Source organism: Eptatretus burgeri, chromosome 9 (genome assembly GCF_056783735.1).
Source record: "Eptatretus burgeri isolate ZD-2024b chromosome 9, Ebu_testis_v1, whole genome shotgun sequence".
NCBI classification, from domain to species: domain Eukaryota; kingdom Metazoa; phylum Chordata; class Myxini; order Myxiniformes; family Myxinidae; genus Eptatretus; species Eptatretus burgeri.
This window is the reverse complement of record NC_140969.1, coordinates 34,634,563-34,646,094: the sequence shown is the minus strand read 5'-3', so window position 1 is coordinate 34,646,094 and position 11,532 is coordinate 34,634,563. Positions and strand designations below refer to the sequence as shown.

The window sequence follows — 11,532 nt, the reverse complement described above, 5'->3', positions numbered from 1 at the left end:
AATACTTCGGCCATGTAATGCCTGATCCACGAGAACATATCGGGCCCCATGCATTTTTGAAATATCATGCTATGCAGTACTATATCGTTTTTGGCCCTAACTCTCAATGGTGAAGAATCACTTTAAAAATTCCACCAAGTTTCATCCGAATCCGTCCACAACTTTGTGAGATATCCTGCACACAAACAAACAAACAAACAAACAGACAGAAAGGGGCAAAAACATAACCTCCTTCACCTTCGGTGGCAGAGGTAAAATAATAAACATGAGCAGCAAACTCTTAACACCATTGGCTTTTGAAGACCGTAAATGCTCTGTGGCTCACTGCTCGGTGAATACTCCAGTAAGAAAGCCCTTTGATCATTTGGAGAGTGAGGTGATGTTTGTTTGGGCACAGACATGAGGTACTGCTTTGTGATGGCCTGATTGGAAATGGCTGCAAAGCAAGCAATGCTATTTTATCATGTACTGTTGCTCAGTTAAAGGACAGCAAGTGCGTATTCCTGGCCATGCCTGGGCAAATGTGTGGCTCTGCCACAATGAGAGTGCGTACCCTGGTGAGAGCATGTATACCGACTGGTTGCACCCCAGTGAGTATGTGTATACAAGGATGACCACAGTGAGTGTACTCTGGTGAGAATATTATTCTGACTCGTCTAGTGTGTGTGTGTGCGTGCGCACACCACGTTGGCATGAAGCTGGACAGCACTGTTTTTATCACAAGGCCCATATATAGGATCACATGAATTATTTCTCAGTTTCCAGTTTTATTGTTATCCGAGTTGGAACATAATAATGTAACTGCCTGTTCGTTTGTATAGGTGTTTATCATTTCCGTACGCACCGACATTGTGCGGAATGCCATTTGCCATTAACCGTTGTTGTAACACGGTTAATGGCAAATGTTTAAAAAAATTTTTTATGAAACCCAACTCAATCTGGATTATGTTTGACACTGAAATCACTGCTTCATTTTAAAAAAGGTACACAGCCATTCATGCGTTTGAGAGTTGATAATATCCCGTGCTCATTTCGAGGGTGTTCACCAGATCACATTGAGGTCCTTTTGACATCTAACATTCAAATAGCCCTTCATGGTTTTCGTTTGTAAGTAGAGCAAAGGACATTGTGATGGAATTGATGCCCTGATCCCGACTCTTAATTTCAGAAGGTTTGATCACCTGACCTTTCCTATACCCCACTCATTTTCTGTGCAGAAACCCTGGGCGGGCTGGCTTCCCCTCATGGTGATGATGGTGGGAATCGCTGTGTCTGTTCTTTACCCAACCATGGACTGATGAGTCCGGCCACGTCTGACCAGAGACTGCTCGCTATTCCACTGCGCTGCTGTTTTGATAAACCCCGGCTGGACTTTGAGCACATCCCGTAATGTCAAGACGGCGAAAGTTGATGTAACTTGCAGTTTTCTTAATCTCCCAAGCACTGCTTGTGAAACATCTTTTTCGATTGTGGCGGACTATTCCGCATGCTGGTTGCATTACGATGGGTAGTTTACCCATGCTGTCATTTGCAGACACGTTGTACCTTGCATATTAGTGCATAAACGCAAGTTGATTGTAGTAAAATAGGATGAGGAGGAATGTGATTTGTTTTACTCAGTTACTGTGTGTGCAAAGCACCAGGGAGAGGGAGGGGAGAGTGGGTGAGGAGGTACTTGGCATGATATGCAACAATTGTTCTCTGAAGGAAAGAGAGCAAATTGGATGAAGTTGGAAATTCATATCCAAGGGATTGAGCCAAAGAAAGCATTTGATGAACTCCATTTGGTGTTGATGGTATCCAAAGTTTTCTCAACCAAACCATCGCATATGTTTTTGCCAAAACCTTATCACCAAGGTGTACCCCGCACATGTACAAAGTATTATACCCAGATTTCATGACTACCTGTGCCATTTAAACTTTTCAGGGTGGTGGGCATTCCAATAGGATGCATCACAAAAGTGGTTCTGCATATGATACAGTTTAAAGGTGGATCTGCATGGGATATGTTCCAGTAGGATATGGTGTAGTGGTGGTTTTGCTTCAGATATCCCAGTTGGATGAGGTTTAAGGGCCTGTGATTCTGCATATCCCAGTAGGATTGAGTGTAAGGGTGGTTCTGCAGAGGATGTCCCAGTAGGATTGAGTGTAAGGGTGGTTCTGCATAGGATATCCCAGTAGGATTGAGTGTAATGGTGGTTCTGCAGAGGATATCCCAGTCGGATTGAGTGTAATGGTGGTTCTGCATAGGATAACCCAGTAGGATTGAGTGTAAGGTTGGTTCTGCATAGGATAACCCAGTAGGATTGAGTGTAAGGGTGGTTCTGCAGAGGATGTCCCAGTAGGATTGAGTGTAAGGGTGGTACTGCATAGGATATCCCAGTAGGATTGAGTGCAATGGTGGTTCTGCATAGAATATCTCAGTAGGATTGAGTGCAAGGATGGTTTTCCATAGGATATCCCAGTAGGATTGAGTGTAAGGGTGGTTCTGCATAGGATATCCCACTAGGATTGAGTGTAAGAATGGTTCTGCATAGGATATCCCAGTAAGATTGAGTGTAATGGTGGTTCTGCATAGGATATCCCAGTAGGATTGAGTGTAATGGTGGTTCTGCATAGGATATCTCAGTAGGATTGAGTGGAAGGGTGGTTCTGCATAGGATATCCCAGTAGGATGCAGTGTAAGGGTGGTTCTACTTCAGAGATCCCAGTAGGATTGAGTGTGAGGGTGGTTCTCCATAGGATATCCCAGTAGGATTGAGTGTAATGGTGGTTCTGCATAGGATAACCCAGTAGGATTGAGTGTAAGGGTGGTTCTGCAGAGGATGTCCCAGTAGGATTGAGTGTAAGGGTGGTTCTGTATAGGATATCCCAGTAGGATTGAGTGTAATGGTGGTTCTGCAGAGGATATCCCAGTAGGATTGAGTGTAAGGGTGGTTCTGCATAGGATATCCCAGTAGGATTGAGTGTAATGGTGGTTCTGCAGAGGATATCCCAGTAGGATTGAGTGTAAGGGTGGTTCTGCATAGGATATCCCAGTAGGATTGAGTGTAATGGTGGTTCTGCAGAGGATATCCCAGTCGGATTGAGTGTAATGGTGGTTCTGCATAGGATAACCCAGTAGGATTGAGTGTAAGGGTGGTTCTGCATAGGATATCCCAGTAGGATTGAGTGTAAGGGTGGTTCTGCAGAGGATGTCCCAGTAGGATTGAGTGTAAGGGTGGTTCTGCATAGGATATCCTAGTAGGATTGAGTGTAAGGGTGGTTCTGCATAGGATATCCCAGTAGGATTGAGTGTAAGGTTGGTTCTGCATAGGATATCCCAGTATGATTGAGTGTCAGGGTGGTTCTGCATAGGATATCCCAGTAGGATTGAGTGTAATGGTGGTTCTGCATAGGATAACCCAGTAGGATTGAGTGGAAGGGTGGTTCTGCATAGGATATCCCAGTAGGATTGAGTGGAAGGGTGGTTCTGCATAGGATATCCCAGTAGGATTGAGTGTAAGGGTGGTTCTGCAGAGGATGTCCCAGTAGGATTGAGTGTAAGGGTGGTTCTGCATAGGATATCCCAGTAGGATTGAGTGTAAGGTTGGTTCTGCATAGGATATCCCAGTAGGATTGAGTGTCAGGGTGGTTCTGCATAGGATATCCCAGTAGGATTGAGTGTAATGGTGGTTCTGCATAGGATAACCCAGTAGGATTGAGTGTAAGGGTGGTTCTGCATCGGATATCCCAGTAGCATGCAGTGTAAGGGTGGTTCTACTTCAGAGATCCCAGTAGGATGCAGTGTGAGGGTGGTTCTGCAGAGGATGTCCCAGTAGGATTGAGTGTAAGGGTGGTTCTGCATAGGATATCCCAGTAGGATTGAGTGTAAGGGTGGTTCTGCATAGGATATCCCAGTAGGATTGAGTGTAAGGTTGGTTCTGCATAGGATATCCCAGTAGGATTGAGTGTCAGGGTGGTTCTGCATAGGATATCCCAGTAGGATTGAGTGTAATGGTGGTTCTGCATAGGATAACCCAGTAGGATTGAGTGGAAGGGTGGTTCTGCATAGGATATCCCAGTAGGATTGAGTGTAAGGGTGGTTCTGCAGAGGATGTCCCAGTAGGATTGAGTGGAAGGGTGGTTCTGCATAGGATATCCCAGTAGGATTGAGTGTAAGGGTGGTTCTGCATAGGATATCCCAGTAGGATTGAGTGTAAGGTTGGTTCTGCATAGGATATCCCAGTAGGATTGAGTGTCAGGGTGGTTCTGCATAGGATATCCCAGTAGGATTGAGTGTAAGGGTGGTTCTGCATAGGATATCCCAGTAGCATGCAGTGTAAGGGTGGTTCTACTTCAGAGATCCCAGTAGGATGCAGTGTGAGGGTGGTTCTCCATAGGATATCCCAGTAGGATTGAGTGGAAGGGTGTTTCTGCATAGGATATCCCAGTAGGATTGAGTGTAAGGGTGGTTCTGCAGAGGATGTCCCAGTAGGATTGAGTGTAAGGGTGGTTCTGCATAGGATATCCTAGTAGGATTGAGTGTAAGGGTGGTTCTGCATAGGATATCCCAGTAGGATTGAGTGTAAGGTTGGTTCTGCATAGGATATCCCAGTATGATTGAGTGTCAGGGTGGTTCTGCATAGGATATCCCAGTAGGATTGAGTGTAATGGTGGTTCTGCATAGGATAACCCAGTAGGATTGAGTGGAAGGGTGGTTCTGCATAGGATATCCCAGTAGGATTGAGTGTAAGGGTGGTTCTGCATAGGATATCCCAGTAGGATTGAGTGTAAGGGTGGTTCTGCAGAGGATGTCCCAGTAGGATTGAGTGTAAGGGTGGTTCTGCATAGGATATCCCAGTAGGATTGAGTGTAAGGTTGGTTCTGCATAGGATAACCCAGTAGGATTGAGTGGAAGGGTGGTTCTGCATAGGATATCCCAGTAGGATTGAGTGGAAGGGTGGTTCTGCATAGGATATCCCAGTAGGATTGAGTGTAAGGGTGGTTCTGCAGAGGATGTCCCAGTAGGATTGAGTGTAAGGGTGGTTCTGCATAGGATATCCCAGTAGGATTGAGTGTAAGGTTGGTTCTGCATAGGATATCCCAGTAGGATTGAGTGTAAGGGTGGTTCTGCATAGGATATCCCAGTAGGATTGAGTGTAAGGTTGGTTCTGCATAGGATATCCCAGTATGATTGAGTGTCAGGGTGGTTCTGCATAGGATATCCCAGTAGGATTGAGTGTAATGGTGGTTCTGCATAGGATAACCCAGTAGGATTGAGTGGAAGGGTGGTTCTGCATAGGATATCCCAGTAGGATTGAGTGTAAGGGTGGTTCTGCAGAGGATGTCCCAGTAGGATTGAGTGTAAGGGTGGTTCTGCATAGGATATCCCAGTAGGATTGAGTGTCAGGGTGGTTCTGCATAGGATATCCCAGTAGGATTGAGTGTAATGGTGGTTCTGCATAGGATAACCCAGTAGGATTGAGTGTAAGGGTGGTTCTGCATCGGATATCCCAGTAGCATGCAGTGTAAGGGTGGTTCTACTTCAGAGATCCCAGTAGGATGCAGTGTGAGGGTGGTTCTGCAGAGGATGTCCCAGTAGGATTGAGTGTAAGGGTGGTTCTGCATAGGATATCCCAGTAGGATTGAGTGTAAGGGTGGTTCTGCATAGGATATCCCAGTAGGATTGAGTGTAAGGTTGGTTCTGCATAGGATATCCCAGTAGGATTGAGTGTCAGGGTGGTTCTGCATAGGATATCCCAGTAGGATTGAGTGTAATGGTGGTTCTGCATAGGATAACCCAGTAGGATTGAGTGGAAGGGTGGTTCTGCATAGGATATCCCAGTAGGATTGAGTGTAAGGGTGGTTCTGCAGAGGATGTCCCAGTAGGATTGAGTGGAAGGGTGGTTCTGCATAGGATATCCCAGTAGGATTGAGTGTAAGGGTGGTTCTGCATAGGATATCCCAGTAGGATTGAGTGTAAGGTTGGTTCTGCATAGGATATCCCAGTAGGATTGAGTGTCAGGGTGGTTCTGCATAGGATATCCCAGTAGGATTGAGTGGAAGGGTGGTTCTGCATAGGATATCCCAGTAGGATTGAGTGGAAGGGTGGTTCTGCATAGGATATCCCAGTAGGATTGAGTGTAAGGGTGGTTCTGCAGAGGATGTCCCAGTAGGATTGAGTGTAAGGGTGGTTCTGCATAGGATATCCCAGTAGGATTGAGTGTAAGGTTGGTTCTGCATAGGATATCCCAGTAGGATTGAGTGTAAGGGTGGTTCTGCATAGGATATCCCAGTAGGATTGAGTGTAAGGTTGGTTCTGCATAGGATATCCCAGTATGATTGAGTGTCAGGGTGGTTCTGCATAGGATATCCCAGTAGGATTGAGTGTAATGGTGGTTCTGCATAGGATAACCCAGTAGGATTGAGTGGAAGGGTGGTTCTGCATAGGATATCCCAGTAGGATTGAGTGTAAGGGTGGTTCTGCAGAGGATGTCCCAGTAGGATTGAGTGTAAGGGTGGTTCTGCATAGGATATCCCAGTAGGATTGAGTGTCAGGGTGGTTCTGCATAGGATATCCCAGTAGGATTGAGTGTAATGGTGGTTCTGCATAGGATAACCCAGTAGGATTGAGTGTAAGGGTGGTTCTGCATCGGATATCCCAGTAGCATGCAGTGTAAGGGTGGTTCTACTTCAGAGATCCCAGTAGGATGCAGTGTGAGGGTGGTTCTGCAGAGGATGTCCCAGTAGGATTGAGTGTAAGGGTGGTTCTGCATAGGATATCCCAGTAGGATTGAGTGTAAGGGTGGTTCTGCATAGGATATCCCAGTAGGATTGAGTGTAAGGTTGGTTCTGCATAGGATATCCCAGTAGGATTGAGTGTCAGGGTGGTTCTGCATAGGATATCCCAGTAGGATTGAGTGTAATGGTGGTTCTGCATAGGATAACCCAGTAGGATTGAGTGGAAGGGTGGTTCTGCATAGGATATCCCAGTAGGATTGAGTGTAAGGGTGGTTCTGCAGAGGATGTCCCAGTAGGATTGAGTGGAAGGGTGGTTCTGCATAGGATATCCCAGTAGGATTGAGTGTAAGGGTGGTTCTGCATAGGATATCCCAGTAGGATTGAGTGTAAGGTTGGTTCTGCATAGGATATCCCAGTAGGATTGAGTGTGAGGGTGGTTCTCCATAGGATATCCCAGTAGGATTGAGTGGAAGGGTGTTTCTGCATAGGATATCCCAGTAGGATGCAGTGTAAGGGTGGTTCTCCATAGGATATCCCAGTAGGATTGAGTGTAATGGTGGTTCTGCATAGGATATCCCAGTTGGATGCAGTGTAAGGGTGGTTCTGCATAGGATATCCCAGTAGGATGCAGTGTAAGGGTGGTTCTCCATAGGATATCCCAGTAGGATTGAGTGTAATGGTGGTTCTGCATAGGATATCCCAGTAGGATTGAGTGTAAGGGTGGGACTCCATCCATTTTGTGAGCACATTCCTGCAAAGCCACGATCAAATTTCACGGGATTTCCAGCCAAAACGAAAAGTGATTGTGCGCATTTATTGGCTTAGGAAATGCTGAGATGTTCGTGTTGAGGAAAGGCCAGTAGGCAAGTGTGATTGTGCAAGTGTCCAAGGGATTTGTAGAATGTGCAAATGTGCAGTTGTGGGTTGTTTTTTTTCTTAAATGCAGAGCACCAATCCGTAAAAGTGGATAGTCGGTGCGAATGAAACATTGGCTTAAATGGAATCCGCTGGAAGACTCGATGGTTTGTCATTGTTTTGTTTTAGCCAGACTACCGGCAAACAATTGCCAACTGTTTTTGACAGGCTCGGTGGGATTGTTAGCATCCACAACCGAACGATAGCAAAGTGAAGTCGATCAGCTTGACGTCACTTTCAATAGGACATGCATCTTGTGATGCAATATCCTGCCAGAGGTGCCAATGCGGTGTTTTAGGCAAGACAACTTCAGGCCTACTCAGTCCAGCCAACGAAGAGGTGACGACCTGCTACCTCTGAACTACCTTGGCACTCCAAAGGTGCACATTTTTGGGGTCACTGAGTCTCTTTTACAGCACTGTAATTCCAATTGACCGTTATTCATCAGACAAATTTGAAGAACCTTGTGTGGTTAGAAGAATCCACTATCATCAAAATTACGTGACCCAGAGAGTGGAGAAAATATGAGTCCAACCAACTCCATGTTTTGTTAAGAAAATAAACAAAAATTCAAAATGTGGAGCATTTGAGCAATGGGGTGTCCTTCATCAGGGACGAAGACATGGCCACGTGAATTCAACTCTTTAAACCTTCAGCCGGTCGTTCCAAGTTGCGTTTCCTGTGCGGCAGTGCTCACCGTTTCGGTGATTACCAACAAAATTGATTTGGCATCATTGGTTTCCGCCTGACTTCATAAGCATCATACCATCATATAGTATCCCCATGCGTGACGTGAGCAGTCTCTCATGTCAATATAAATAAAAAAAATTCAGTTCAGCATGGAAACTCGTTAGTTGCTTGCGGAAGTCTCTTTGAAACCTGGGGAAACGTCATAAAGCCCCCAGCTTGACAATGAACTATTTTGCAGACTGATGACGTCATCCACGAGAGGTTTATTTATTTATTTATTTAATTGATGATTGTCTATACAGGTGCTGGTGTGAAAACTGGTAAACCGAGTCGAGCACACTTAATATCCGAATGAACATATACGGTACGTGCAAGTTGAACGGCGAGGGGGTATCTATTAGCGGGGGCGTCGGATTAAACCGACAGCAGGTGCATAAAATGCAGGTAACGAGTTTCCAAAGGAAATTAACTGATTGTCGTGTTTGTTTTGTTCCTTTTGCAATCTTTATACCAAATACATGAAGTGTAACTATTTTACCTTGTTGCCATTTTGGATGGTTGGACTGTCCAACAATTTTGATGAAATGATCTTCAAGTTGTTTGTATATTTTACAGATTATAATAACATAGTTATCCCGTTATGCATTTTTGTGTCAACTGTACAATATGAAAACTATATATTTGTATAAAATAGGAATGAAGTATGATGGCGTGTATACATTGTTCATATTTTTTGGAAGCTGTCCATTTGTGAGATGCATGACCGAACTATGTAGTGTCCAACCGTGTGTACGTGTGCGAGAGTGTGCCTTTACAAACCGAAAACAGCTATTATATGACATTAAAATACTACTCTCACGTGTTTGAATTGATGTCCTAGTTTTTATGTGAAACCAAAGTGTTGTCGCTTTATATCGATATAAAACTGAAGCCTTTTGATACTCTTAGTCCGGTCTCGGTCCGTAAAGGCCCCTTGAGCCTCCTTGCCCATGTCATCACCGTTTCAACACCGCCTCGAACGACGAGGAAGCAGCCACACAGCCTGAGCACTCATGTTTTATCTGGGTGATGTGGACACAAATGAGACTTTGCAAAGGGTTTTTTTTTTATGGTTCTGTGGGTTTTTCTTTGTGTGGGGTGAGAAGGGAGGTGGTGTTGCACATGGTAAAGCAGATGTATTTACAAAATTAGTCACAGGCCACAAACATCCCTGCTCCTCTAATATTTTCAGGACACAGAAAGCAAGTACTTCTTGCTCTTACTTATCACCTCTGCCACCGAAGGTGGGCAGGGGTTAGGTTTCCACCCCTCTGTCTGTCTGTCTGTCTGTGAGCGGGATATCTTCAAAAGTTGCAGACGGATTTGGATGAAACTTGGTGGACATGTTGGGTGTGTGATGAGCACAGATTTATTCGATATTTGGTGAAGATCTGGATCTGGATGCAAGAATTTAAAAAAAAATTTTTTTTTAAGTGATTCTTCACCACTGAGAGATGGACCCAAAAAGGACATACGTACGTATAACATGATATCTCAGAAAGTTGTGGACGGATGACAAAACTTGGTGGATGAGTTGGTTGAGTGACCATAACAAGCTCATTCGAGTTTGGTACAGGTCCAGATTCAGATCTGGCCCATCAGTGGGATACAAAACGTAAACCGTTCAGCCTGGACGAGGTATGCGCTCTACCGAGTGCCGTTCTCGTTTTGAGTTTCTGCTTATTTAAATACAGTACATATTACTATTTACATCAACTTTACTGGCTACTCATCCTGACCTACTTCCCAGTATTCACCGACAACTTGTCTCTACCATTTTTAAGGTTTAGCAACTTCCGTTTTGAGTTCTTTTCGAGTTGGAATCATTTTTATTTTTCACAATAATACCACTTAAAACCATACAGATACCCTTTTCATGGCAAGACATCAAAAAACACTGCAAATTTGGGCAAATCCCTGTTCATACAATTTGTGAAGCCGTGCTCTTTTAATTTTTTTGTCGGACAAAAATCTCAATCCCCTTAATCACTGATGACACAGATTGCCACATGAGGAATTGGTTACATCTGAACTACCCTCGTGGAGAGGCAGGGAAATTTAGGTATGCACGGAATCATTATACCAAGGGGGAAAAACCATTCATGATCAGAAATATTGGGAGAGGGGGAAGAAAGAAAGGAAAGGCATGAGAAATTTAGGAATAGGAGAGTGGATTTAAGGGAAAACATGTTGAGCAGAAAAATAAAACACATTGAAATAAATAGCAGGAGGAGAGATAGATTGAATCAGCGGAACGTATATATTAACCGTTGTGGGAAGCAAAGAGAAGGTGACATTTTGGGCATTAACCCTTCGTCGAATTAAATGCGACATTAGCCTTCACGAGCAAGATTAGTTCTCGATTCGAAAAACTATGAGGGTTGAGGCAGAGTGTGGAGATGACTGTAAGGACATACTCGGTTGGTTGGTTTGGTCCCTGTCTTCCCGAAGCTCAGTTCTACATTTCGTCAAATTGGTGGGCACAGAGAAAGCCAAACTCGGTGATGGCTCCCTCAAAATAACCTTTTTTGCAGCTCATGCTGCTGTCACAGTTTCTTGACCCTCACAAACTTTACGACTTGGAGTTACTGACTCAGCACCTCTACTTTGTGTGGATATATTTGTCGATATCCCAGTATTCCAATCGGATGCACGTCGCTGCTGAAGGCGCTTATTGACTCGAGACATTTCAGTTTTTCACTTTTAATTTGTAATAATTTCTAAAACAACGTTTTCATTTTGTCATTACGGGGTATTTTGTGTAGATCGGTGCCAAATTTTTTTAATATAATCCATTTTAAATTCATCTTGTAACACAACAAAACGTGAAGAAGTCAAAGAGTGTGACTACCTTCTGAAAGCACTGTACCAGATTTCCACTCTTCACTCCTTGTGTTTATTTGGGGTCAAATTGAGTTTCATTTTGTTCGACTTTAAAGCCAAGCCCATGCGTTGTGATTGCCAAATGGCATGCGATTGTCGAGCACGACATGTACCGGAGTCTGGTGGCGCTCTCATGCAGTCCAGCGGAGAAACTCACATCTGTTCCCCTCATATATTGCCCACCACAATCCTTGCATTTCATTCAATAAATAAACCACAACCTACTCATTTTCTCTTACTGAGTGATATTTGAGCTCTGTAATGATAGATAGATGGAGCAAG

At 44.4% G+C, this 11,532-nt stretch overlaps 1 protein-coding gene and 1 long non-coding RNA gene across 4 annotated transcripts in view; one reads left to right on the top strand and one right to left on the bottom strand.

Moving 5' to 3' along the window:
• The window catches only part of LOC147019880 (sarcolemmal membrane-associated protein-like), a 204,523-nt gene extending 195,327 nt beyond the window's left edge, over window positions 1-9,196 (top strand). For all 3 annotated transcript variants that reach the window (XM_085894680.1, XM_085894682.1, XM_085894679.1), the window contains one exon: window positions 1,218-9,196. In XM_085894680.1, coding sequence (XP_085750806.1) covers window positions 1,218-1,298 — 81 coding nt within the window. In that variant the 3' untranslated portion in view covers window positions 1,299-9,196. The remainder of the gene's footprint in view (window positions 1-1,217) is intronic.
• Window positions 1-11,532, bottom strand: part of LOC147019879 (uncharacterized) — a 127,038-nt gene that overhangs the window by 103,387 nt on the left and 12,119 nt on the right. The window lies entirely within an intron of this gene.